The sequence below is a fragment of the Lissotriton helveticus genome (genome assembly GCF_964261635.1).
Source record: "Lissotriton helveticus chromosome 1_1 unlocalized genomic scaffold, aLisHel1.1 SUPER_1_unloc_9, whole genome shotgun sequence".
Taxonomy (NCBI): Eukaryota; Metazoa; Chordata; class Amphibia; order Caudata; family Salamandridae; genus Lissotriton; species Lissotriton helveticus.
The window spans coordinates 939,972-964,849 of NW_027611736.1; the positions used below are offsets into that span (position 1 = coordinate 939,972).

Sequence of the window (24,878 nt, forward strand, 5' to 3'; positions counted from 1 at the left end):
AACCAGGACGGAACCAGGCAATTTCGGGCGCAATCAGTTGGTCGTCGAGGAGCTTCTCTCCGCTGTCACGTGGGCTCTGGGGCATCTGCGACATCCAGGAGCGGTTCACAATCTGTCCCACGCAGGCTCTCGCCGCTGGCGCTGTCGGCTTCAAGATTGGAGCAAACAACACTTGGCAAAAGCAATCCACGCGGAACCGGGAGATTGCTTCTCACTCGAAACAGGAGGGTCAGAGTGGGGGCTCCTTTTCAGGGGAGCTGGTGCAGATCTGGAGCAACCAGATTCAGAAGTCGTATTTGTAGTTTCGTCGGCACAGGGACCACTAGCCGGCTGGCAAGTGACCGGGCCAACGCGTTGAGCCAAATGGAGCACAAGGGCCCCACGCAGCACTCGTCGAGTGTGGAGGGCTGAACTTCGGTGTAAGAGTGGCTCAGGGTTGGGGCTTCTCAAACCCCGGTGTACAGCTTCGAGGGTCACTCGTGAGCTGCACGGTCAGCTTCTCGTGGTCAATTCAAGATGGCGTGCCCCACGCTTCCGGTCGCCTCCACGGGTCTCAGCTCTGCAGGGACTGTGGATCGGGCTGTAAGAAGGCAGGCAAGCTTGATCTCGTTGATCTCTGTCACTCGAGTTCCGGCGGGAACTGCGACAAAGCAGACGTCAATGGCTGAATGGTGCCTGTTTGCACAGGGTGGTCACTCCTTGACCACAAGGGAGATTCTTCGGGCTTCCACGTTGAGTAGGAGGTCCAAGGGTCCAGAGTTTCGTTTCTTATGTTTCGTCAGGAAATCTGAAGTGCATTGGCACTGCTCCCAGTCTTATTCGAATCTGGGGGGCGTGATTACCTGCTAGGTCCCCCCCTATGGGTGGGACCCAGGAAGTGGGTGGATATACCCCCTTCCTTTGATCCAGGCCGCCCTGGCACGAGGGCTGGAGTGCCCCAGAACCGGTTTGGCCGGATTATGCAAGGGGCAGCCTTGTGCGCCCCAAGCAGTGTCTGGTTTCTTTCAGACCTCCCTGCTACAATCCACTATCTCCTGTCTGGAGGGTGGTAACACCCCCCTGCGACAGGAAACCCTTTGTCCAGGCCCCATTTGGCTGAGTTTCGGTCAGCTGCAGGGGGTCAGACTCTTTTCTGTGGCAGAGGCATCCATTTTGTGGATCTAAGGTCCTTTTAGAAATTAACCGCATTTAAGTAAAGTAACATGTCTTACCCCTCTAGAGGGGTGGAATGCTATCCCCGTCGCCAGAACTGGCGAGGGGATAGTATTCCAAATCGTATGACACCTTACACGACATGTTTTGATAAAGCCAAACCAAAGATGCTATATAACCGCGAGGATTATAAGGCACTTAAGAGTATATGGTATGGCATTATCCTGAAACAGCTTAGGGAGTTGTTCCCGACAGCTGAAGACAGGCTCAGCTCATGCTAGAGCTCCATCTCACATTAAACCACGCACTCTGCCTCTAGGATTGATGAGGCCTTCCATAGGAGTGGCTCACAGGTTTATATGTGTCCAGATATAGGTTTAGATATAGGTATACTATATCTAAGTAAGGGGTGATTACACCACCTTACCCCAGCTGAGTGATCAGCCAGTTGTGTCAATTTAAGAACCAGCCAGGGGTGGCAAAAGATATGCTGCAGCCCCTGGTAGGCCTTGGTGGCCCCTATGCCCTGGGCACCTATAGTGCATTATACAGGGGCTGACAAGGAGTCCATTTCCAATTGTGGTATGTACCTAGGGTACATGGAATCCATTTTACAGAGAGAGCAGATGGCCTGGGGCCCTGATTAGCAGGGAACCAGGTCAACTAAGTCAAAAAAACAGCTAAACACAGGCAAAACATCTGGGGTAACCATAGTCAGGTAGCCACCTTCCTACACAACCCCCCCCAAACGAAAGGAGATAAGGCTATCCTTGGCCAGGTAAGCCTATATTGCCTGAGTGGCCATATAAGGAAGTACCTGCACTAGCATGGGTAGCCCCTGTCTCATGGTCCACTAAGCAGTCCCTCACCCTTGGGTTATCAGAGGGTCTCCACCATAGGGAATCACTACCTTGGATGTGTTTATGCAAAGTTAAATGCTGGTTTGGATATGGAGTATTGAAGTGAGGCTCTACTAATTTAGGGCTTAGCTTCCTCCAATTATCTTCCACCATGTGTGCCTTTCTTTCTTTAACTGAGTTGCACTGTGCTCTCAGGGTCAGCCTCTGGCTACCTAAAGCTGGAGGCTGGGTCCCTCTGTTTGGCTTGCTGGAGGGACAGTTCAGGTTTGGGCCCTTTTGGTCCCAGGTTTGGCTGTGCCCAACAGAATCCATCTGTGGGAGGTCCCTAACTACTTTTAAGGGGGCTCCCTCAGGAGTTTTTAAAGTTTTCACCTTACTAGGGCTACTAGTTTTGGTGCACCTAATCTTTTGATGGGGGTGCTTTATTTGACAGGGGGCCCTCTGGGTCTCACTGTCCTTCTTGTCCTCTGCAGCCCTGGGCTGACTAAGGCAAGGTAGAGAGGGGCAGGTTACCTGCTCCAGACTGGGTCTCACCTGAGAAGGGTCCACTGACATCAGAGGCTCTGTCAGGCTAGGCCCAACCACCTCTGGGGCAGTTCCTTCATCAGGGGTAAGATCAGTTCCCTGAGGAGGCTGATCCTGTCCTAAAGTCTGGTGAGGGGGAGATTTTTCTTCCTCCTCCATGCTCTCAGTTTGTGTGGAGTTATCCATCATTTCAGGCTTCACAACACACATATCAGTTTGAGTTTGGGCTGTGGCCATCACAGCCCCACCAACCTTTTCAGGAGGAGACTCAGTTTGGGTTTCTGCTGTTATCATAACAGCTTTGCTATTCTGTTCCGGAAGAGCTTTTGCTAAAGATGGGGCAGAGAGTTTCTCAGCCCTACCAACTTTTTCAGGAAGGACATCTTGAATTGGGGCTGTAGCCATTACAGCCCCACTAACCTTTCCATTGGAATTTACCATTCTAGAATGGGTTTCCTGTTCAACCTCAGCCCAGGCTGAGATCTCCAAATCATTACCAAGTAGGCAGTCTACAGGCAAGTTTGATGACACTGCCACTCTCTTTGGGCCAATGACACCTCCCCAGCTGAGACTCACTACTGCCATGGGATGATTTGTTTTCATTCCATCAATGTTTGTTACCTGGTATGTGGCACCTGGTAAAAGTTGCTTAGAGGGGACTATACAGTCAGCCACCAGGGTGATGCTAGCCCCTGTGTCTCTAAAGGCCTCAACTTTCAAACCATTGATGATGGGTTCTTGTCTATATTTGCTCAAAGTATTTGGGCAATCAGAGAAGTTGGCAACCCCATGCCAGTCTCATAAACAAGAGCATTTGGTGATGGGGACCTGGATAGGCCAGGGTCCACCTGCGCTCCAAAAGTAAACCCACCCAGATTCCTGGGTGTGCTCCCACTTCCTGGGGGATTACTGCTGACAGTAACAGGAGGTGTTGGAGCTGGCTTTGGAGGTATATTTTCTTTATTGTTATTCTTGGGACAACAGTCGTCTGTTTTGTAATGCCCAACCTGTTTACAGGCATAACAATAAGGCTTTTTCTCAGTTGAAGAAGTGTCTTGGGACCCACCCCCATTATTGGAGTTTTGGGGCCCTGGGGAAGTCTTTTCTTTATTTTTATCCCCACCCTTATCTTGAGGCTTGGTAGACTCCTTCTTCTGGTTACTGTCCTGATTCGTAGGCCTAATCCTGGTTCTGACCCACTTGTCTGCCTTCTTTCCCAATTCTTGGGGAGAGGTCAGATCAGAGTCCACCAGGTGCTGGTGTAAGAGCTGGTTCTGACAATTACTTAGGATCTGCTCCCTCATAATCAAATTATACAATCCTGTAAAGTCATGTACTTTGCTGCCATGTAGCCAACCCTCCAGAGCCTTAGTTGCACATTTAACAAAATCAGTCCAGTCCTGAGTCTGTGTCTTCTGGGTGTCTCTGAACTTCAACCTGTACTGTTCAGTGGTTAAGCCAAACCCATCTATTAGGACACTCTTCAGGACTTTGTAATTGTTTGCATCCTCATGTCTGACAGTGAGGAGCTTATCTCTCCCTTTCTCTGAAAAGGAGTACCATAAGATTGCTGCCCACTGTTCCTCAGGAACCTGCTGTACCATGCAGGCTCTCTCAAGAGCAGTTATCCACTTGTGGATGTCATCCCCTTCCTTGTAGGGGGGCACAATCTTTGTCAGGTTTCTACTATCATAGGACCTGGGTTTCTCTTTAGGAATATTGCTGCCACCAGTGGCATCTAAGCCACTTAATTTCTGCTCTCTTGCCAAGGCAAGTCTAGCTTGAGCCAAGGCTACCCCCTCCCTCTCTATTTGGAGTTTGACAGTCTTCATTCTGGCCCTATGCTCTAGCTTTTGAGAAGCAGTCATGCCTCTCTGAGATTCTCTTGAGGCACTAGAAATATGAGAGTCCCTTGAGGGAGATCTCACTCTTCTGTTGCCTGGGAGAATGTTATAGGGTCTGGGGAGGTGCTGGCCCTCTCCATTCCCCAGTAGGTCTAAGTTGGCCTGGTTAAACCTGGCAACTAGGACCTGGCTACCCCTCTGATCTTCTGGGTCCTCTACATCTGAGTCCTCCTCACCCTCCTCTCCTTCTTCCTCCTCTGGAGTGGTGTCAGTTACAGGGGGGTTCACTCCATCTCCTGACTCTAAGGGAACTTCATTCGCCTTCTCTAAGTCATCCTGTTCTAGAATGGCTATCAGGATAGGACAGGTGGGACTTCTGCCCCTTTTTAACCCTCTTGAAATGCACAAGGCAATCAAGTCCTTTCGGGTTAATTTGTCATAGCTGAAAGTTGCCTTGGTAAGGTCAACTGTCACAGGGGTAGACCCTGAGGCCACTCCTGTGTCAGACATGACTCTAGTGTGGTGTAAGTGATGCACCTACCTACACTAAGTGTTTCCCTACTGTACCTTACTAGTGAGTTGTAGTCAGGGTATGCTAGTCCCTTCAACCTACAACTACTAAGTTCAGTAGAACTTAATATGCTAAGCTTTTGATTTATATGTACCTAGAGGTACTTGATGTGATCTTTCAATTTGATAAAAGATTGCAATGGTAAAACAACAGCAAGCTCAAATCCGCACCGCTGCTCACCAATGTGAGAAGTTGGCCTGATAGGTGATGTTTCCAATTCTGGAACCACCTGTTATCAGACCAAACAATCCCTTATGGTGTCTGGTTGTAAGTCAACCTTATTAGACAAGCTATCCTAGGGGTAGCATGGACTAAGCAGCCTAAAGGCTTAACTTAAGAGGTCGTGTTAAGCGAGCTGTTTTACCACATACAATCCTGTAATATCAAATGAAAGGACACCACACAAGTATATATTATAAAAATATATGTATTTATTACTAAAAACAATCCCCAGTATTCTTTATGAATAAAGGGGCACAAGCGTTAAATCAAAAGCACAGTTTAAACATACAAAGTTGCACAATTATGGATGAGGGCGTGTGGCCACTCAAACCATATACTAAACAAGTGGTATAAGAGATACCAATCGAACAGTGGTTAGGCCTAGGGCCTAGGGAATCGCTGGGAGCAGTCGGGACAAGCAATGCTGTAGTCGGGAGTGGCCCACGGTATTCGGGTGCAGTGCGGAAAGCGCACGCATGCACCATTGTTAACCAATGGTGCATAAAAGTTGTAAAGTTAAAGTTTAAGGACACTTCCGCTGAACCTAGAGGAACAAAACTTAAGACACAGACCCTAGAGATGTGTACCTGTGTGGGAACACCGGCGGAGCAAAGTTACCTCACCCACAGGAAGCGGGTGCACAGGGTCGAAGTTGAGTCGGGTTTCGTCACGCAGGCTCTTGGTGCTTGAAGCTGAAAGGGCTGCAGGCGGGGTGAAAGAGAAGTGTCCGGTGGAGTCCAAGGGTGGACTCAAGTCGAAAAGTACCTGAAAGCAGAGGGGACAGAGTCTGGGTCACTCAGCAGTGACCAGGTTGGAACCAGGCAATGTCGGGCGCAATCAGGTGGTCGTCGAGGAGCTTCTCTCCGCTGTCACGTGGGCTCTGGGGCATCTGCGACGTCCAGGAGCGGGTCACAATCTGTCCCACGCAGGCTCTCGCCATCGGCGCTGTCGGCTTCAAGATTGGAGCAAACAACACTTGGCAAAAGCAATCCACGCGGAACCGGGAGATTGCTTCTCACTCGAACCAGGAGGGTCAGAGTGGGGGCTCCTTTTCAGGGGAGCTGGTGCAGATCTGGAGCAACCAGATTCACAAGTCGTATTTGTAGTTTCGTCGGCACAGGGACCACTAGCCGGCTGGCAAGTGACCGGGCCAACGCGTTGAGCCAAATGGAGCAGAAGGGCCCCACGCAGCACTCGTCGAGTGTGGAGGGCTGAACTTCGGTGTAAGAGTGGCTCAGGGTTGGGGCTTCTCAAACCCCGGTGTACAGCTTCGAGGGTCACTCGTGGGCTGCACGGTCAGCGTCTCGTGGTCAATTCAAGATGGCGTGCCCCACGCTTCCGGTCGCCTCCACGGGTCTCAGCTATGCAGGGACTGTGGATCGGGCTGTATGAAGGCAGGCAAGCTTAATCTCGTCGATCTCTGTCGCTCGAGTTCCGGCGGGAACTGCGACAAAGCAGACGTCGATGGCTGGATGGTGCCTGTTTGCACAGGGTGGTCACTCCTTGACCACAAGGGAGATTCTTCGGGCTTCCACATTGAGTAGGAGGTCCAAGGGTCCAGAGTTTCGTTTCTTATGTTTCGTCAGGAAATCTGAAGTGCATTGGCACTGCTCCCAGTCTTATTCGAATCTGGGGGGCGTGATTACCTGCTAGGTCCCCCCCTATGGGTGGGACCCAGGAAGTGGGTGGATACACCCCCTTCCTTTGATCCAGGCCGCCCTGGCACGAGGGCTGGAGTGCCCCAGAACCGGTTTGGCCGGATTATGCAAGGGGCAGCCTTGTGCGCCCCAAGCAGTGTCTGGTTTCTTTCAGACCTCCCTGCTACAATCCACTATCTCCTGTCTGGAGGGTGGTAACACCCCCCTGCGACAGGAAACCCTTTGTCCAGGCCCCATTTGGCTGAGTTTCGGTCAGCTGCAGGGGGTCAGACTTTTGTCTGTGGCAGAGGCATCCATTTTGTGGATCTAAGGTCCTTTTAGAAATTAACCGCATTTAAGTAAAGTAACATGTCTTACCCCTCTAGAGGGGTGGAATGCTATCCCCGTCGCCAGAACTGGCGAGGGGATAGTATTCCAAATCGTATGACACCTTACACAACATGTTTTGATAAAGCCAAACCAAAGATGCTATATAACCGCGAGGATTATAAGGCACTTAAGAGTATATGGTATGGCATTATCCTGAAACAGCTTAGGGAGTTGTTCCCGACAGCTGCAGACAGGCTCAGCTCATGCTAGAGCTCCATCTCACATTAAACCACGCACTCTGCCTCCAGGATTGATGAGGCCTTCCATAGGAGTGGCTCACAGGTTTATATGTGTCCAGATATAGGTTTAGATATAGGTATACTATATCTAAGTAAGGGGTGATTACACCACCTTACCCCAGCTGAGTGATCAGCCAGTTGTGTCAATTTAAGAACCAGCCAGGGGTGGCAAAATATATGCTGCAGCCCCTGGTAGGCCTTGGTGGCCCCTATGCCCTGGGCACCTACAGTGCATTATACAGGGGCTGACAAGGAGTCCATTTCCAATTGTGGTATGTACCTAGGGGACATGGAATCCATTTTACAGAGAGAGCAGATGGCCTGGGGCCCTGATTAGCAGGGAACCAGGTCAACTAAGTCAAAAAACCAGCTAAACACAGGCAAAAAATCTGGGGTAACCATAGTCAGGTAGCCACCTTCCTACATCCTGGTACTGCCAAGCATGGCCGTTTGTCTATCAGATCATTACCTGATGTCTGCTGTGTGCATTGAGTCACTCCTCTGCTTTAGCTGTGAGTGAACCCTGCTGAGCGAGTACACAGACATAAGGGAGTATGGAAGGCGATGAACAGGGAGTAAGGTGAAACTGATTTCAAGAAAGGCCCAAAGGTCTAAATGCTGCACTCCCCCTCAAGCAACAGAGGTCTTGTCCCACTCTGCCAACGCTTCATCCACCCACAGAGTAGCATGCTGGCACCAAACGGAAAACATTAAGTCAGATGCCACGGTAAGGTAGAAAGAGACAAAAAGCAGACGTATTGACAGCAGAGATATCGCAGGTATATTACTGGCTGTGATGGAATCTCTATAATCAATGCTGTAATCTTCCCACAAATGCTTGAACCAACCCCAGGAAAGTGGCAAAGATAACTTAACAAACAGAAAAGTAAAGACAGGAGTTGGAACTTCAGCTGCTCCAATATGAACAGGAAAGTATTGTCAAGAAGAGTGTGAATGGAGCTTCATTTCTTATATACTTCCTGGAGCGTTACCTTTATTATATACTTCCTGAAGAGTTTTGTTTGTGATATGGTTCTTGAAAGGGTTACTGATGTTATACACCTCCTGAAACTGAAGTGACAGTAGCACATCCTGATCCATCTCTTTTTCCACAATCCCTTCTTGTTTAAATAAAATCTTGGCCATGTGCGTCTACCTAAAGCTGTACCTCGAGCGAGTGGGCACTCCATGTGTACTCTTTCTATACTAGGTTACTCTGTGAACACTGGAAAATCACCTCCTTTTCTGAAGTAAGTAAGAGTGACATGTTCAATGAAAGATTTAGTTAAATATCTGTGTTTGGTGAAATATCTCTTGGTAACTTTCATAAATGGTAAAGAAGAGATATCTTTTACAACTAGTTAAATATTGTGTATTCGCATTCTCTTACATTTCCATTTAGTGATTTTAAATCTCTTTACATCCAATAGGAAACCTGCCTTGAATGCACAAAGGATCGTGAATAATGACAGTAATAGTGCAATTCTGAAAAAGTGGTTAGACAAAATGAGCTCCAATATTCAGGAAAAGATCTGCACAGTCAGAGACTGAGGACCCTGAACATAAACTGATAGACCCTGGAAGAAGCAGTCAAGAGCATATCAGTGGATGTAAGAGTCTGAGCTGTGCACCTCCACGCAACAGGACTAAGAAATGACCTCTAGAAAATTAAGGCAACAACACTGACAAACTACCACCTGTAGAAACAGGCCTCCACCACCAGCTTTGATCATGTGTTCGGTATGAGGTGGATACAGCATTGCTCTGCTTCCTGTAATGATGGTAGACCACCGTTCAGCACGCTAGGTGTATTGTAAACTCTTCCTGGCCAAACCACATGAGCACGAGATGAACACAAGGTAGTGGAGCCAGACAACTGAAGGGTAAAAGAAAGAGAGGGTATTTGATCTACAACAGACTGTCCCAATTTGCATCGACCAGAAGGACGACTAATCTTTACCCGTAACACACAAAACTATTATGCAATCTAAAGAAATACCAACCTACAAAGAAGCTTTTCTTGCCAAAATAATATTATATGTAGTTGGTGAGTCTTGTATTTCATTGTGAAATCTGAAATCAACCATCCCAAAATACCACACACACACCGGGAATGTTAGAATAACACAAGTGCTTTATCAACCATGTTAGCTCCTCAGGAAACGCAGTCATGGGATGCAGACAAATATAAACCGGACCCAGAGACACCAACCAAGAAAGAAGAATCATACCCATGCAGCAAGAGCTTTAGTTTGTCATCGCTACTAAAGAACCATCAGCAAACACACACAGGAGAAGCAACGTGCAATTGCACTGAATGTGTGAAGAAATTCAGTCAGTTATTAGACCTCCAAGTACATAAACGAACACACACAGGGGAAAAACCATTCAAGTGCAGTGAATGTGGAAGTAGTTTTAGTGATTCCTCAAATCTCAGGAGTCATCAGCGAACACACACAGGGGAAATGCCATTCCAGTGCAGTGAATGTGCAAAGAGCTTTAGTGGGTCATCAGAGCTACAAAAACATAATCGAACACACACTGAGATAAAACCATTCCAGCGCAGTGAATGTGTAAAGAGCTTCAGTCTGTTATCACATCTCCAATCACATCAGCGAACACACACAGGGGAAAAACCATTCCAGTGCTATGAATGTGGAAGTAGTTTTAGTGATTCCTCAAATCTCAGGAGTCATCAGCGAACACACACTGGAGAAAATCCATTCCAGTGCAATGAATGTGTAAAGAGCTTTAGTAGGTCATCAGAGCTACAAAAACATAATCGAACACACACTGAGATAAAACCATTCCAGTGCAGTGAATGTGTAAAGAGCTTCAGTCTGTTATCACAGCTCCAATCACATCAGCGAACACACACAGGGGAAAAACCATTCCAGTGCTATGAATGTGGAAGTAGTTTTAGTGATTCCTCAAATCTCAGGAGTCATCAGCGAACACACACTGGAGAAAATCCATTCCAGTGCAATGAATGTGTAAAGAGCTTTAGTAGGTCATCAGACCTACAAAAACATAATCGAACACACACTGAGATAAAACCATTCCAGTGCAGTGAATGTGTAAAGAGCTTCAGTCAGTTATCACATCTCCAATCACATCAGCGAACACATACTGGGGAAAAACCATTCCAGTGCATTGAATGTATGAAGAGCTTTAGTCAGTTATCAACTCTCCAATCACATCAGCGAACACACACAGGGGAAAAACCATTCCAGTGCAATGAATGTGGAAGTAGTTTTAGTGATTCCTCAAATCTCATGAGTCATCAGCGAACACACACAGAGGAAATGCCATTCCAGTGCAGTGAATGTGCAAAGAGCTTTAGTGGGTCATCAGAGCTACAAAAACATAATCGAACACACACTGAGATAAAACCATTCCAGTGCAGTGAATGTGTAAAGAGCTTCAGTCTGTTATCACATCTCCAATCACATCAGCGAACACACACAGGGAAAAAACCATTCCAGTGCTATGAATGTGGAAGTCGTTTTAGTGATTCCTCAAATCTCAGGAGTCATCAGCGAACACACACAGGGGAAAAACCGTTCCAATGCAATGAATGTGGAAGTCGTTTTAGTGATTCCTCAAATCTCAGGAGTCATCAGCGAACACACACTGGGGAAAAGCCATTCCAGTGCAATGAATGTGTAAAGAGCTTTAGTAGGTCATCAGACCTACAAAAACATAATCGAACACACACTGAGATAAAACCATTCCAGTGCAGTGAATGTGTAAGGAGCTTCAGTCAGTTATCACATCTCCAATCACATCAGCGAACACATACTGGGGAAAAACCATTCCAGTGCAATGAATGTATGAAGAGCTTTAGTCAGTTATCAACTCTCCAATCACATCAGCGAACACACACAGGGGAAAAACCATTCCAGTGCAGTGAATGTAGAAGTCGTTTTAGTTCTTCCTCAAATCTCAGGAGTCATCAGCGAACACACACCGGGGAAAAACCATTCCAGTGCAGTGAATGTAGAAGTCGTTTTAGTTCTTCCTCAAATCTCGGAGTCATCAGCGAACACACACAGGGGAAAAACCATTCCAGTGCAGTGAATGTGGAAGTAGTTTTAGTCATTCCTCAACTCTCAGGAGTCATCAGCAAACACACAAACAGGAAAAGCCATTCCAGTGCAATGAATGTGGAAAGAGCTTTAGTAGGTCATCAGACCTACAAAAACATAATCGAACACACACAGGGGAAAAACCATTCCATTGCAATGAATGTGGAAGTCGTTTTAGTGATTCCTCAAATCTCAGGAGTCATCAGCGAACACACACAGGGGAAAAACCATTCCAGTGCAGTGAATGTGTAAAGAGCTTCTGTCTGTTATCAAATCTCCAATCACATCAGCGAATACATACTGGGGAAAAACCATACCATTGCAATGAATGTGGAAGTAGTTTTAATCATTCCTCAACTCTCAGGAGTCATCAGCAAACACACAAACGGGAAAAGCCATTCCAGTGCAATGAATGTGGAAAGAGCTTTAGTAGGTCATCAGGCCTACAAAAACATAATCGAACACACACAGGGGAAAAACCATTCCAGTGCAGTGAATGTATGAAGACATTCAGTCAGTTATCACATCTCCAATCACATCAGCGAACACATACTGGGGAAAAACCATTCCAGTGCATTGAATGTATGAAGAGCTTCAGTGGGTTGGCAACCCTCCGGAGCCACCTGCGAACACACACGGGGGAAAAAACCACACCACCCAGCCAGTGAGAAACATCAACAAGAATGCTCTTCAGCACACCCATCCTTATATATAACACACTCCAGGGGTTTGCTCCAGGGTCAAACTCACTTTACTTTCAGGTTAACAGCAACAAGTACTAAACTGGAGAATTGATATTCAGGAACTTCGGTGTAAGAGTGGCTCAGGGTTGGGGCTTCTCAAACCCCGGTGTACAGCTTCGAGGGTCACTCGTGGGCTGCACGGTCAGCGTCTCGTGGTCAATTCAAGATGGCGTGCCCCACGCTTCCGGTCGCCTCCACGGGTCTCAGCTATGCAGGGACTGTGGATCGGGCTGTAGGAAGGCAGGCAAGCTTAATCTCGTCGATCTCTGTCGCTCGAGTTCCGGCGGCAACTGCGACAAAGCAGACGTCGATGGCTGGATGGTGCCTGTTTGCACAGGGTGGTCACTCCTTGACCACAAGGGAGATTCTTCGGGCTTCCACATTGAGTAGGAGGTCCAAGGGTCCAGAGTTTTGTTTCTTATGTTTCGTCAGGAAATCTGAAGTGCATTGGCACTGCTCCCAGTCTTATTCGAATCTGGGGGGCGTGATTACCTGCTAGGTCCCCCCCTATGGGTGGGACCCAGGAAGTGGGTGGATACACCCCCTTCCTTTGATCCAGGCCGCCCTGGCACGAGGGCTGGAGTGCCCCAGAACCGGTTTGGCCGGATTATGCAAGGGGCAGCCTTGTGCGCCCCAAGCAGTGTCTGGTTTCTTTCAGACCTCCCTGCTACAATCCACTATCTCCTGTCTGGAGGGTGGTAACACCCCCCTGCGACAGGAAACCCTTTGTCCAGGCCCCATTTGGCTGAGTTTCGGTCAGCTGCAGGGGGTCAGACTCTTGTCTGTGGCAGAGGCATCCATTTTGTGGATCTAAGGTCCTTTTAGAAATTAACCGCATTTAAGTAAAGTAACATGTCTTACCCCTCTAGAGGGGTGGAATGCTATCCCCGTCGCCAGAACTGGCGAGGGGATAGTATTCCAAATCGTATGACACCTTACACGACATGTTTTGATAAAGCCAAACCAAAGATGCTATATAACCACGAGGATTATAAGGCACTTAAGAGTATATGGTATGGCATTATCCTGAAACAGCTTAGGGAGTTGTTCCCGACAGCTGCAGACAGGCTCAGCTCATGCTAGAGCTCATCTCACATTAAACCACGCACTCTGCCTCCAGGATTGATGAGGCCTTCCATAGGAGTGGCTCACAGGTTTATATGTGTCCAGATATAGGTTTAGATATAGGTATACTATATCTAAGTAAGGGGTGATTACACCACCTTACCCCAGCTGAGTGATCAGCCAGTTGTGTCAATTTAAGAACCAGCCAGGGGTGGCAAAATATATGCTGCAGCCCCTGGTAGGCCTTGGTGGCCCCTATGCCCTGGGCACCTACGGTGCATTATACAGGGGCTGACAAGGAGTCCATTTCCAATTGTGGTATGTACCTAGGGTACATGGAATCCATTTTACAGAGAGAGCAGATGGCCTGGGGCCCTGATTAGCAGGGAACCAGGTCAACTAAGTCAAAAAACCAGCTAAACACAGGCAAAAAATCTGGGGTAACCATAGTCAGGTAGCCACCTTCCTACATCCTGGTACTGCCAAGCATGGCCGTTTGTCTATCAGATTATTACCTGATGTCTGCTGTGTGCATTGAGTCACTCCTCTGCTTTAGCTGTGAGTGAACCCTGCTGAGCGAGTACACAGACATAAGGGAGTATGGAAGGCGATGAACAGGGAGTAAGGTGAAACTGATTTCAAGAAAGGCCCAAAGGTCTAAATGCTGCACTCCCCCTCAAGCAACAGAGGTCTTGTCCCACTCTGCCAACGCTTCATCCACCCACAGAGTAGCATGCTGGCACCAAACGGAAAACATTAAGTCAGATGCCACGGTAAGGTAGAAAGAGACAAAAAGCAGACGTATTGACAGCAGAGAAATCGCAGGTATGTTACTGGCTGTGATGGAATCTCTATAATCAATGCTGTAATCTTCCCACAAATGCTTGAACCAACCCCAGGAAAGTGGCAAAGATAACTTAACAAACAGAAAAGTAAAGACAGGAGTTGGAACTTCAGCTGCTCCAATATGAACAGGAAAGTATTGTCAAGAAGAGTGTGAATGGAGCTTCATTTCTTATATACTTCCTGGAGTGTTACCTTTATTATATACTTCCTGAAGAGTTTTGTTTGTGATATGGTTCTTGAAAGGGTTACTGATGTTATACACCTCCTGAAACTGAAGTGACAGTAGCACATCCTGATCCATCTCTTTTTCCACAATCCCTTCTTGTTTAAATAAAATCTTGGCCATGTTGCATCTTCCTAAAGCTGTACCTCGAGCGAGTGGGCACTCCATGTGTACTCTTTCTATACTAGGTTACTCTGTGAACACTGGAAAATCACCTCCTTTTCTGAAGTAAGTAAGAGTGACATGTTCAATGCAAGATTTAGTTAAATATCTGTGTTTGGTGAAATATCTCTTGGTAACTTTCATAAATGGTAAAGAAGAGATATCTTTTACAACTAGTTAAATATTGTGTATTCGCATTCTCTTACATTTCCATTTAGTGATTTTAAATCTCTTTACATCCAATAGGAAACCTGCCTTGAATGCACAAAGGATCGTGAATAATGACAGTAATCGTGCAATTCTGAAAAAGTGGTTAGACAAAATGAGCTCCAATATTCAGGAAAAGATCTGCACAGTCAGAGACTGAGGACCCTGAACATAAACTGATAGACCCTGGAAGAAGCAGTCAAGAGCATATCAGTGGATGTAAGAGTCTGAGCTGTGCACCTCCACGCAACAGGACTAAGAAATGACCTCTAGAAAATTAAGGCAACAACACTGACAAACTACCACCTGTAGAAACAGGCCTCCACCACCAGCTTTGATCATGTGTTCGGTATGAGGTGGATACAGCATTGCTCTGCTTCCTGTAATGATGGTAGACCACCGTTCAGCACGCTAGGTGTATTGTAAACTCTTCCTGGCCAAACCACATGAGCACGAGATGAACACAAGGTAGTGGAGCCAGACAACTGAAGGGTAAAAGAAAGAGAGGGTATTTGATCTACAACAGACTGTCCCAATTTGCATCGACCAGAAGGACGACTAATCTTTACCCGTAACACACAAAACTATTATGCAATCTAAAGAAATACCAACCTACAAAGAAGCTTTTCTTGCCAAAATAATATTATATGTAGTTGGTGAGTCTTGTATTTCATTGTGAAATCTGAAATCAACCATCCCAAAATACCACACACACACCGGGAATGTTAGAATAACACAAGTGCTTTATCAACCATGTTAGCTCCTCAGGAAACGCAGTCATGGGATGCAGACAAATATAAACCGGACCCAGAGACACCAACCAAGAAAGAAGAATCATACCCATGCAGCAAGAGCTTTAGTTTGTCATCGCTACTAAAGAACCATCAGCAAACACACACAGGAGAAGCAACGTGCAATTGCACTGAATGTGTGAAGAAATTCAGTCAGTTATTAGACCTCCAAGTACATAAACGAACACACACAGGGGAAAAACCATTCAAGTGCAGTGAATGTGGAAGTAGTTTTAGTGATTCCTCAAATCTCAGGAGTCATCAGCGAACACACACAGGGGAAATGCCATTCCAGTGCAGTGAATGTGCAAAGAGCTTTAGTGGGTCATCAGAGCTACAAAAACATAATCGAACACACACTGAGATAAAACCATTCCAGCGCAGTGAATGTGTAAAGAGCTTCAGTCTGTTATCACATCTCCAATCACATCAGCGAACACACACAGGGGAAAAACCATTCCAGTGCTATGAATGTGGAAGTAGTTTTAGTGATTCCTCAAATCTCAGGAGTCATCAGCGAACACACACTGGAGAAAATCCATTCCAGTGCAATGAATGTGTAAAGAGCTTTAGTAGGTCATCAGAGCTACAAAAACATAATCGAACACACACTGAGATAAAACCATTCCAGTGCAGTGAATGTGTAAAGAGCTTCAGTCTGTTATCACAGCTCCAATCACATCAGCGAACACACACAGGGGAAAAACCATTCCAGTGCTATGAATGTGGAAGTAGTTTTAGTGATTCCTCAAATCTCAGGAGTCATCAGCGAACACACACTGGAGAAAATCCATTCCAGTGCAATGAATGTGTAAAGAGCTTTAGTAGGTCATCAGACCTACAAAAACATAATCGAACACACACTGAGATAAAACCATTCCAGTGCAGTGAATGTGTAAAGAGCTTCAGTCAGTTATCACATCTCCAATCACATCAGCGAACACATACTGGGGAAAAACCATTCCAGTGCATTGAATGTATGAAGAGCTTTAGTCAGTTATCAACTCTCCAATCACATCAGCGAACACACACAGGGGAAAAACCATTCCAGTGCAATGAATGTGGAAGTAGTTTTAGTGATTCCTCAAATCTCATGAGTCATCAGCGAACACACACAGAGGAAATGCCATTCCAGTGCAGTGAATGTGCAAAGAGCTTTAGTGGGTCATCAGAGCTACAAAAACATAATCGAACACACACTGAGATAAAACCATTCCAGTGCAGTGAATGTGTAAAGAGCTTCAGTCTGTTATCACATCTCCAATCACATCAGCGAACACACACAGGGAAAAAACCATTCCAGTGCTATGAATGTGGAAGTCGTTTTAGTGATTCCTCAAATCTCAGGAGTCATCAGCGAACACACACAGGGGAAAAACCGTTCCAATGCAATGAATGTGGAAGTCGTTTTAGTGATTCCTCAAATCTCAGGAGTCATCAGCGAACACACACTGGGGAAAAGCCATTCCAGTGCAATGAATGTGTAAAGAGCTTTAGTAGGTCATCAGACCTACAAAAACATAATCGAACACACACTGAGATAAAACCATTCCAGTGCAGTGAATGTGTAAGGAGCTTCAGTCAGTTATCACATCTCCAATCACATCAGCGAACACATACTGGGGAAAAACCATTCCAGTGCAATGAATGTATGAAGAGCTTTAGTCAGTTATCAACTCTCCAATCACATCAGCGAACACACACAGGGGAAAAACCATTCTAGTGCAGTGAATGTAGAAGTCGTTTTAGTTCTTCCTCAAATCTCAGGAGTCATCAGCGAACACACACCGGGGAAAAACCATTCCAGTGCAGTGAATGTAGAAGTCGTTTTAGTTCTTCCTCAAATCTCAGGAGTCATCAGCGAACACACACAGGGGAAAAACCATTCCAGTGCAGTGAATGTGGAAGTAGTTTTAGTCATTCCTCAACTCTCAGGAGTCATCAGCAAACACACAAACAGGAAAAGCCATTCCAGTGCAATGAATGTGGAAAGAGCTTTAGTAGGTCATCAGACCTACAAAAACATAATCGAACACACACAGGGGAAAAACCATTCCATTGCAATGAATGTGGAAGTCGTTTTAGTGATTCCTCAAATCTCAGGAGTCATCAGCGAACACACACAGGGGAAAAACCATTCCAGTGCAGTGAATGTGTAAAGAGCTTCAGTCTGTTATCAAATCTCCAATCACATCAGCGAATACATACTGGGGAAAAACCATACCATTGCAATGAATGTGGAAGTAGTTTTAATCATTCCTCAACTCTCAGGAGTCATCAGCAAACACACAAACGGGAAAAGCCATTCCAGTGCAATGAATGTGGAAAGAGCTTTAGTAGGTCATCAGGCCTACAAAAACATAATCGAACACACACAGGGGAAAAACCATTCCAGTGCAGTGAATGTATGAAGACATTCAGTCAGTTATCACATCTCCAATCACATCAGCGAACACATACTGGGGAAAAACCATTCCAGTGCATTGAATGTATGAAGAGCTTCAGTGGGTTGGCAACCCTCCAGAGCCACCTGCGAACACACACGGGGGAAAAAACCACACCACCCAGCCAGTGAGAAACATCAACAAGAATGCTCTTCAGCACACCCATCCTTATATATAACACACTCCAGGGGTTTGCTCCAGGGTCAAACTCACTTTACTTTTAGGTTAACAGCAACAAGTACTAAACTGGAGAATTGATATTCAGGAACAAGGGGTTTATACTTCCATTAGTGGCATAATACATTTGAAACCCAATACTTTATAGATCTGTATTAATGATACATACCCAAACAACACCCATGTATGGACATCCAAGAGCCTTCTAAAAACAACACTACAGAGGTGTGTACCAGGATTTACTTTAACATTAACATGAACTAAATTATGACACAGCAAGAACAATCATGATGCTATGAAATGTACACAATGATGACTAGATGTTACATGTTAATAAAAAATTTATGTTTTTAGACGTAATAAAACAACAAATGTATTTGAATTCATGGTATTTGACTGCTGAGTGTATATAAGGCGATCTTAAATGTGATTTATTCCCTAAACTTTAAAGATAATTTGTGTTGTCCGCAAGAAGCCTAGTTTATTTGGTAATAGAGGGTTCAAATCTCGATAGAATGACTGCTTTCAGCTGGGAGTCTAGTGCAGGTGGTATCAGAAGGGACTATTCTCACCAGTGTGCCTTGTCTCAGAGTGAGAAGCGGTTCTTTGCTTGAGATGGTTCTTCCTCTCCTGTGTTAATGAAGAGAGAAGTGCTACCAGTAATACTGAGTTCTGGGATTCATGGCTGTTTTGGGAACTTAATTCAGTCTTTTTTACCCAATTGTAGGAAGGTGGCTACCTGAATATGGTTACCCCGGATTTTTTGCCTGTGTTTAGCTGGTTTTTTGACTTAGTTGACCTGGTTCCCTGCTAATCAGGGCCCCAGGCCATCTGCTCTCTCTGTAAAATGGATTCCATGTACCCTAGGTACATACCACAATTGGAAATGGACTCCTTGTCAGCCCCTGTATAATGCACTATAGGTGCCCAGGGCATAGGGGCCACCAAGGCCTACCAGGGGCTGCAGCATATCTTTTGCCACCCCTGGCTGGTTCTTAAATTGACACAACTGGCTGATCACTCAGCTGGGGTAAGGTGGTGTAAACACCCCTTGCTTAGATATAGTATACCTATATCTAAACCTATATCTGGACACATGTATACCTGTGAGCCACTCCTATGGAAGGCCTCATCAATCCTGGAGGCAGAGTGCGTGGTTTCATGTGAGATGGAGCTCTAGCATGAGCTGAGCCTGTCTGCAGCTGTCGGGAACAACTCCCTAAGCTGTTTCACAATAATGCCATACCATATACTCTTAAGTGCCTTATAATCCTCGCGGTTAAATAGCAACTTTGGTTTGGCTTTATCAAAACATGTCGTGTAAGGTGTCATACGATTTGGAATACCATCCCCTCGCCAGTTCTGGTGACGGGGATGGCATTCCACCCCTCTAGAGGGGTAAGACATGTTGCTTTACTGAAACGCGGTTATTTTCTCCCAAGACCTTAGATCCACAAAATGGATGCCTCTGCCACAGACAAATGTCTGGACCCCTGCAGTTGACCGAAACTCAGCCAAAGGGGTCCTGGACAAAGGGTTTCCTGTCACAGGAGGGTGTCACCGCCCTCCAGACAGGAGATAGTGGATTGTAGCAGGGAGGTTTGAAAGAAACCAGACACTGCCTGGGGCGCACAAGGCTGCCCCTTGCATAATCTGGCCAAACCGGTTCTGGGGCACTCCAGCCCTCGTGCCAGGGCGGCCTGGATGAAAGGAAGGGGGTGTATCCACCCACTTCCTGGGTCCCACCCATGGGGGGGACCTAGCAGGTAATCACGCCCCCCAGATTCGAATAAGAGTGGGAGCAGTGCCAATGCACATCAGATTTCCTGGAAGAAACATTTGAAACGAAATCCTGGACCCTTCGCCCTCCATCTCAACGTGGAAGCCCGAAGAATTTCCCTTGTGGTCAAGGAGTGACCACCCTGCAGCAGCAGGCACCATCCAGCCCTCGACATCTACTTAGTTGCAGTTCCCGCCGGAACTCGAGCGACTGAGATCAACGAGATCAAGCCTGCCTGCCTTCTAACAGCCCGATCCACAGTCCCTGCAAGGCTGAGACCCGTGGAGGCGACCGGAAGCGTGGGGCACGCCATCTTGAATTGACCACGAGACGCTGACCGTGCAGCCCACGAGTGATCCTCGAAGCTGTGCACCGGGGTTTGAGAAGCCCCCACCCTGAGCTGCTCCTGAGCCGAAGTTCAGCCCTCCACACTCGACGAGTGCTGCGTGGGGCCCTTTGGCTCTATTTGGCTCAACGCGTTGGCCCGGTCACTTGCCAGCCAGCTAGTGGTCCCTGTGCCGACGAACTAACTAAGAAGACTCGTGAATCTGGTTGCTCCAGATCCACACCAGCTCCCCTGAAAAGGAGCCCCGACTCTGACCTTCCTGGTCCGAGTGAGAAGCAATCTTTCGATCCCGCGTGGATTGCTCTTGCCAAGGCTTGTTTGCTCCAAACTTGAAGCCGACTGCACCGACGGTGAGAACCTGCGTGGGACAGATCGTGACCTGCTCCTGGACGTCGCAGATGCCCCAGAGCCCACGTGACAGCGGAGAGAAGCTCCTCGACGACCACCTGATTGCGCCCGACATTGCCTGGTTCCGTCCTGGTTCCACCCTGGTCACTGCTGAGTGACCCAGACTCTGTCCCCTCTGCTTTCAGGTACTCTACAACTTGAGTCCACCCTTGGACTCCACCGGACACTTCATCTTTAACCCGCCTGCAGCCCTTTCAGCTTCAAGCACCAAGAGCCTGCGAGTCAGAACCCGAAGCCACTTCGACCCTGTGCACCCACTTCCTGTGGGTGAGGTAACTTTGCTCCGCCGGTGTTCCCACACTGGTGCACACCTCTAGGGTCTGTGTGTTAAGTTTTGTTCCTCTAGGTTCAGCGGAAGTGTCCTTTAACTTTAACTTTACAACTTTTACGCACCATTGGTTAACATTGGTGCGTGCGTGCGCTTTCCGCACATCTCCCGAATCCCGAGGGCCATTCCCGACTTCAGCATTGCTTGTCCTGACTGCTCCCAGCGATTCCCTAGGCCCTAGGCCTAACCACTGCTCGAGTGGCATCTCTTATACCACTTGTTTAGTATATGGTTTGAGTGGCCCCCTGCCCTCATCCATAATTGTGCAACTTTGTATGTTTAAACAGTGCTTTTGATTTAACGCTTGTGCCCCTTTATTCATAAAGAATACTGGGGATTGTTTTTAGTAATAAACACATATATTTTTATAATATATACTTGTGTGGTGTCCTTTCATTTGGTATTACAGGATTGTATGTGGTAAAACAGCTCGCTTAACACGACCTCTTAAGTTAAGCCTTTAGGCTGCTTAGTCCATGCTACCCCTAGGATAGCTTGTCTAATAAGGTTGACTTACAACCAGACACCATAAGGGATTGTTTGGTCAGGTAGTAGGTGGTTCCAGAATTGGAAACATCCCCTACCAGGCCAACTTCTCACATTGGTGAGCAGCGGTGCGGATTTGAGCTTGCTGTTGTTTTACCATTGCAATCTTTGTATCAAATTGAAAGATCACATCAAGTACCTCTAGGTACATATAAATCAAAAGCTTAGCATATTAAGTTCTACTGAACTTAGTAGTTGTAGATTAAAGGGATTAGCACACCCTGACTACAACTCACTAGCAAGGTACAGTAGGAAAACACTTAGTGTAGGTAAGTGCACCACTTACACCTCACTAGCAGCCATGTCTGACACAGGAAAAGCCTCAGGGTCTACTCCTGTGACAGTTGACCTTACCCAGGCAACTTTTGGATATGACAAATTAACCCGTAGAGACTTGATTGCCTTGTGCAAAGCAAGAGGGTTAAAAAGGGGCAGAAGCCCCACCTGCCTAATCCTGGTAGAAATCCTAGAGCAGGATGACTTAGAAAAGGCGAAGGAAGCTTCCCTAGAAACAGGAAATGGAGGGAACCCCCCTGTAACTGACCCCCCTCAGGAGGAAGATGATGATGAAGAAGAGGAGGAGGAGGACTCAGAAGTTGAGGACTTAGAAGATCAGGATCAGAGGGGTAGCCAGGTTCCAGTTGCCAGGCTTAGCCAGGCCAACTTGGACCTACTGGGGAATGGAGAGGGCAAGCACCTCCCCAGAACCCACCATGTTATTCTCCCAGGCAACAGAAGAGTGAGATCCCCCTCAGGGGACTCTCATATTTCTAGTGCCTCCAGAGAATCAGAGAGAGGCATGACTGCTTCTCAAAAGCTAGAGCATAGGGCCAGAATGAGGGCTGTCGAACTCCAAATAGAGAGGGAGTAGGTAGCCTTGGCTCAAGCTAAACTTACCATGGCCCAAGCTAAACTTGCCTTGGCAAGAGAGCAAAAATTGTGTGGCTTAGATGCCACTGGTGGCAGCAATATTCCTAAAGAGAAACCCAGGTCCTATGATAGTAGAAACCTGACAAAGATTGCGCCCCCCTACAAGGAAGGGGATGACATCCACAAGTGGATAACTGCTCTTGAGAGAGCCTGCATGGTACAGCAGGTTCCTGAGGAACAGTGGGCAGCAATCTTATGGTACTCCTTTTCAGAGAAAGGGAGAGATAAGCTCCTCACTGTCAGACATGAGGATGCAAACAATTACAAAGTCCTGAAGAGTGTTCTGATAGATGGGTTTGGCTTAACCACTGAACAGTACAGGTTGAAGTTCAGAGACACCCAGAAGACACAGACTCAGGACTGGACTGATTTTGTTGATTGTGCAACTAAGGCTCTGGAGGGTTGGCTACATGGCAGCAAAGTACATGACTTTACAGGATTGTATAATTTGATTATGAGGGAGCAGATCCTAAGTGATTGTCAGAACCAGCTCTTACACCAGCACCTGGTGGACTCTGATCTGACCTCTCCCCAAGAATTGGGAAAGAAGGCAGACAAGTGGGTCAGAACCAGGATTAGGCCTAAGAATCAGGACAGTAACCAGAAGAAGGAGTCTACCAAGCCTCAAGATAAGGGTGGGGATAAAAATAAAGAAAAGACTTCCCCAGGGCCCCAAAACTCCAAGAATGGGGGTGGGTCCCAAGACACTTCTTCAACTGAGAAAAAGCCTTATTGTTATGCCTGTAAACAGGTTGGGCATTACAAAACAGACAACTGTTGTCCCAAGAATAACAATAAAGAAAATATACCTCCAAAGCCAGATTCAACACCTCCTGTTACTGTCAGCAGTAATCCCCCAGGAAGTGGAAGCACACCCAGGAATCTGGGTGGGTTTACTGTTGGAGCTCAGGTGGACCCTGGCCTATCCAGGTCCCCATCACTCAATGATCTTGTTTATGAGACTGGCATGGGGTTTGCCAACTTCTCTGCTTGCCCAAACACTTTGAGCAAGTATAGACAAGAACCCATCATCAATGGTTTGAAAGTTGAAGCTTTTAGAGACACAGGGGCTAGCATCACCATGGTGGCTGATGGCATAGTCCCCTCTAAGCAACTTTTACCTGGTGCCACATACCAGGTTACAAACATTGATGGAATCCAAACAAATCATCCCATGGCAGTAGTAAGTCTCAGCTGGGGAGGTGTCATTGGCCCAAAGAGAGTGGCAGTGTCACCAAACTTGCCTGTAGACTGCCTACTTGGTAATGATTTGGAGATCTCAGCCTGGGCTGAGGTTGAACAGGAAACCCATTCTAGAATGGTAAATTCCAATGGAAAGGTTAGTGGGGCTGTAATGGCTACAGCCCCAATGCAAGATGTCCTTCCTGAAAAGGTTGGTAGGGCTGAGAAACTCTCTGCCCCATCTTTAGCAAAAGCTCTTCCTGAACAGAATAGCAAAGCTGTTATGATAACAGCAGAAACCCAAACTGAGTCTCCTCCTGAAAAGGTTGGTGGGGCTGTGATGGCCACGGCCCAAACTCAAACTGATATGTGTGTTGTGAAACCTGAAATGATGGATAACTCCACACAAACTGAGAGCATGGAGGAGGAAGAGAAATCTCCCCCTCACCAGACTTTAGGACAGGATCAGCCTCCTCAGGGAACTGATCTTACCCCTGATGAAGGAACTGCCCCAGAGGTGGTTGGGCCTAGCCTGACAGAACCCCTGATGTCAGTGGACCCTTCTCAGGTGGGACCCAGTCTGGAGCAGGTAACCTGCCCCTCTCTCCCTTGCCTTAGCCAGCCCAGGGCTGCAGAGGACAAGAAGGACAGTGAGACCCAGAGGGCCCCCTGTCAAATAAAGCACCCCCATCAAAAGATTAGGTGCACCAAAACTAGTAGCCCTAGTAAGGTGAAAACTTTAAAAACTCCTGAGGGAGCCCCCTTAAAAACAGTTAGGGACCTCCCACAGATGGATTCTGTTGGGCACAGCCAAACCTGGGACCCAAGGGGCCCAAACCTGAACTGTCCCTCCAGCAAGCCAAACAGAGGGACCCAGCCTCCAGCTTTAGGTAGCCAGAGGTTGACCCTGAGAGCACAGTGCAACTCAGTTAAAGAAAGAAAGGCACACATGGTGGAAGATAATTGGAGGAAGCTAAGCCCTAAATTAGTAGAGCCTCTCTTCAATACTCCATATCCAAAACCAGCCTTTGACTTTAGATAAACACACCCAAGGTAGTGATTCCCTATGGTGGAGACCCTCTAATACCCCAAGGGTGAGGGACTGCTTAGTGGACCATGAGACAGGGGGTACCCATGCTAGTGCAGGTACTTCCTTATATGGCCACTCAGGC

General features: G+C 47.0%; 1 protein-coding gene across 1 annotated transcript in view; it reads left to right on the forward strand.

The window, feature by feature from the left end:
- Nucleotides 1–18,140, forward strand: part of LOC144806605 (uncharacterized) — an 85,848-nt gene extending 67,708 nt beyond the window's left edge. The window contains 4 exon segments of the mRNA XM_078672934.1: nt 9,680–11,290; nt 11,476–12,146; nt 15,739–15,889; nt 15,950–18,140. Of these exon segments, the coding sequence (XP_078529060.1) occupies nt 9,680–11,290; nt 11,476–12,146; nt 15,739–15,889; nt 15,950–18,140 (4,624 nt within the window).
- Nucleotides 18,141–24,878: the final 6,738 nt, after the last annotated feature.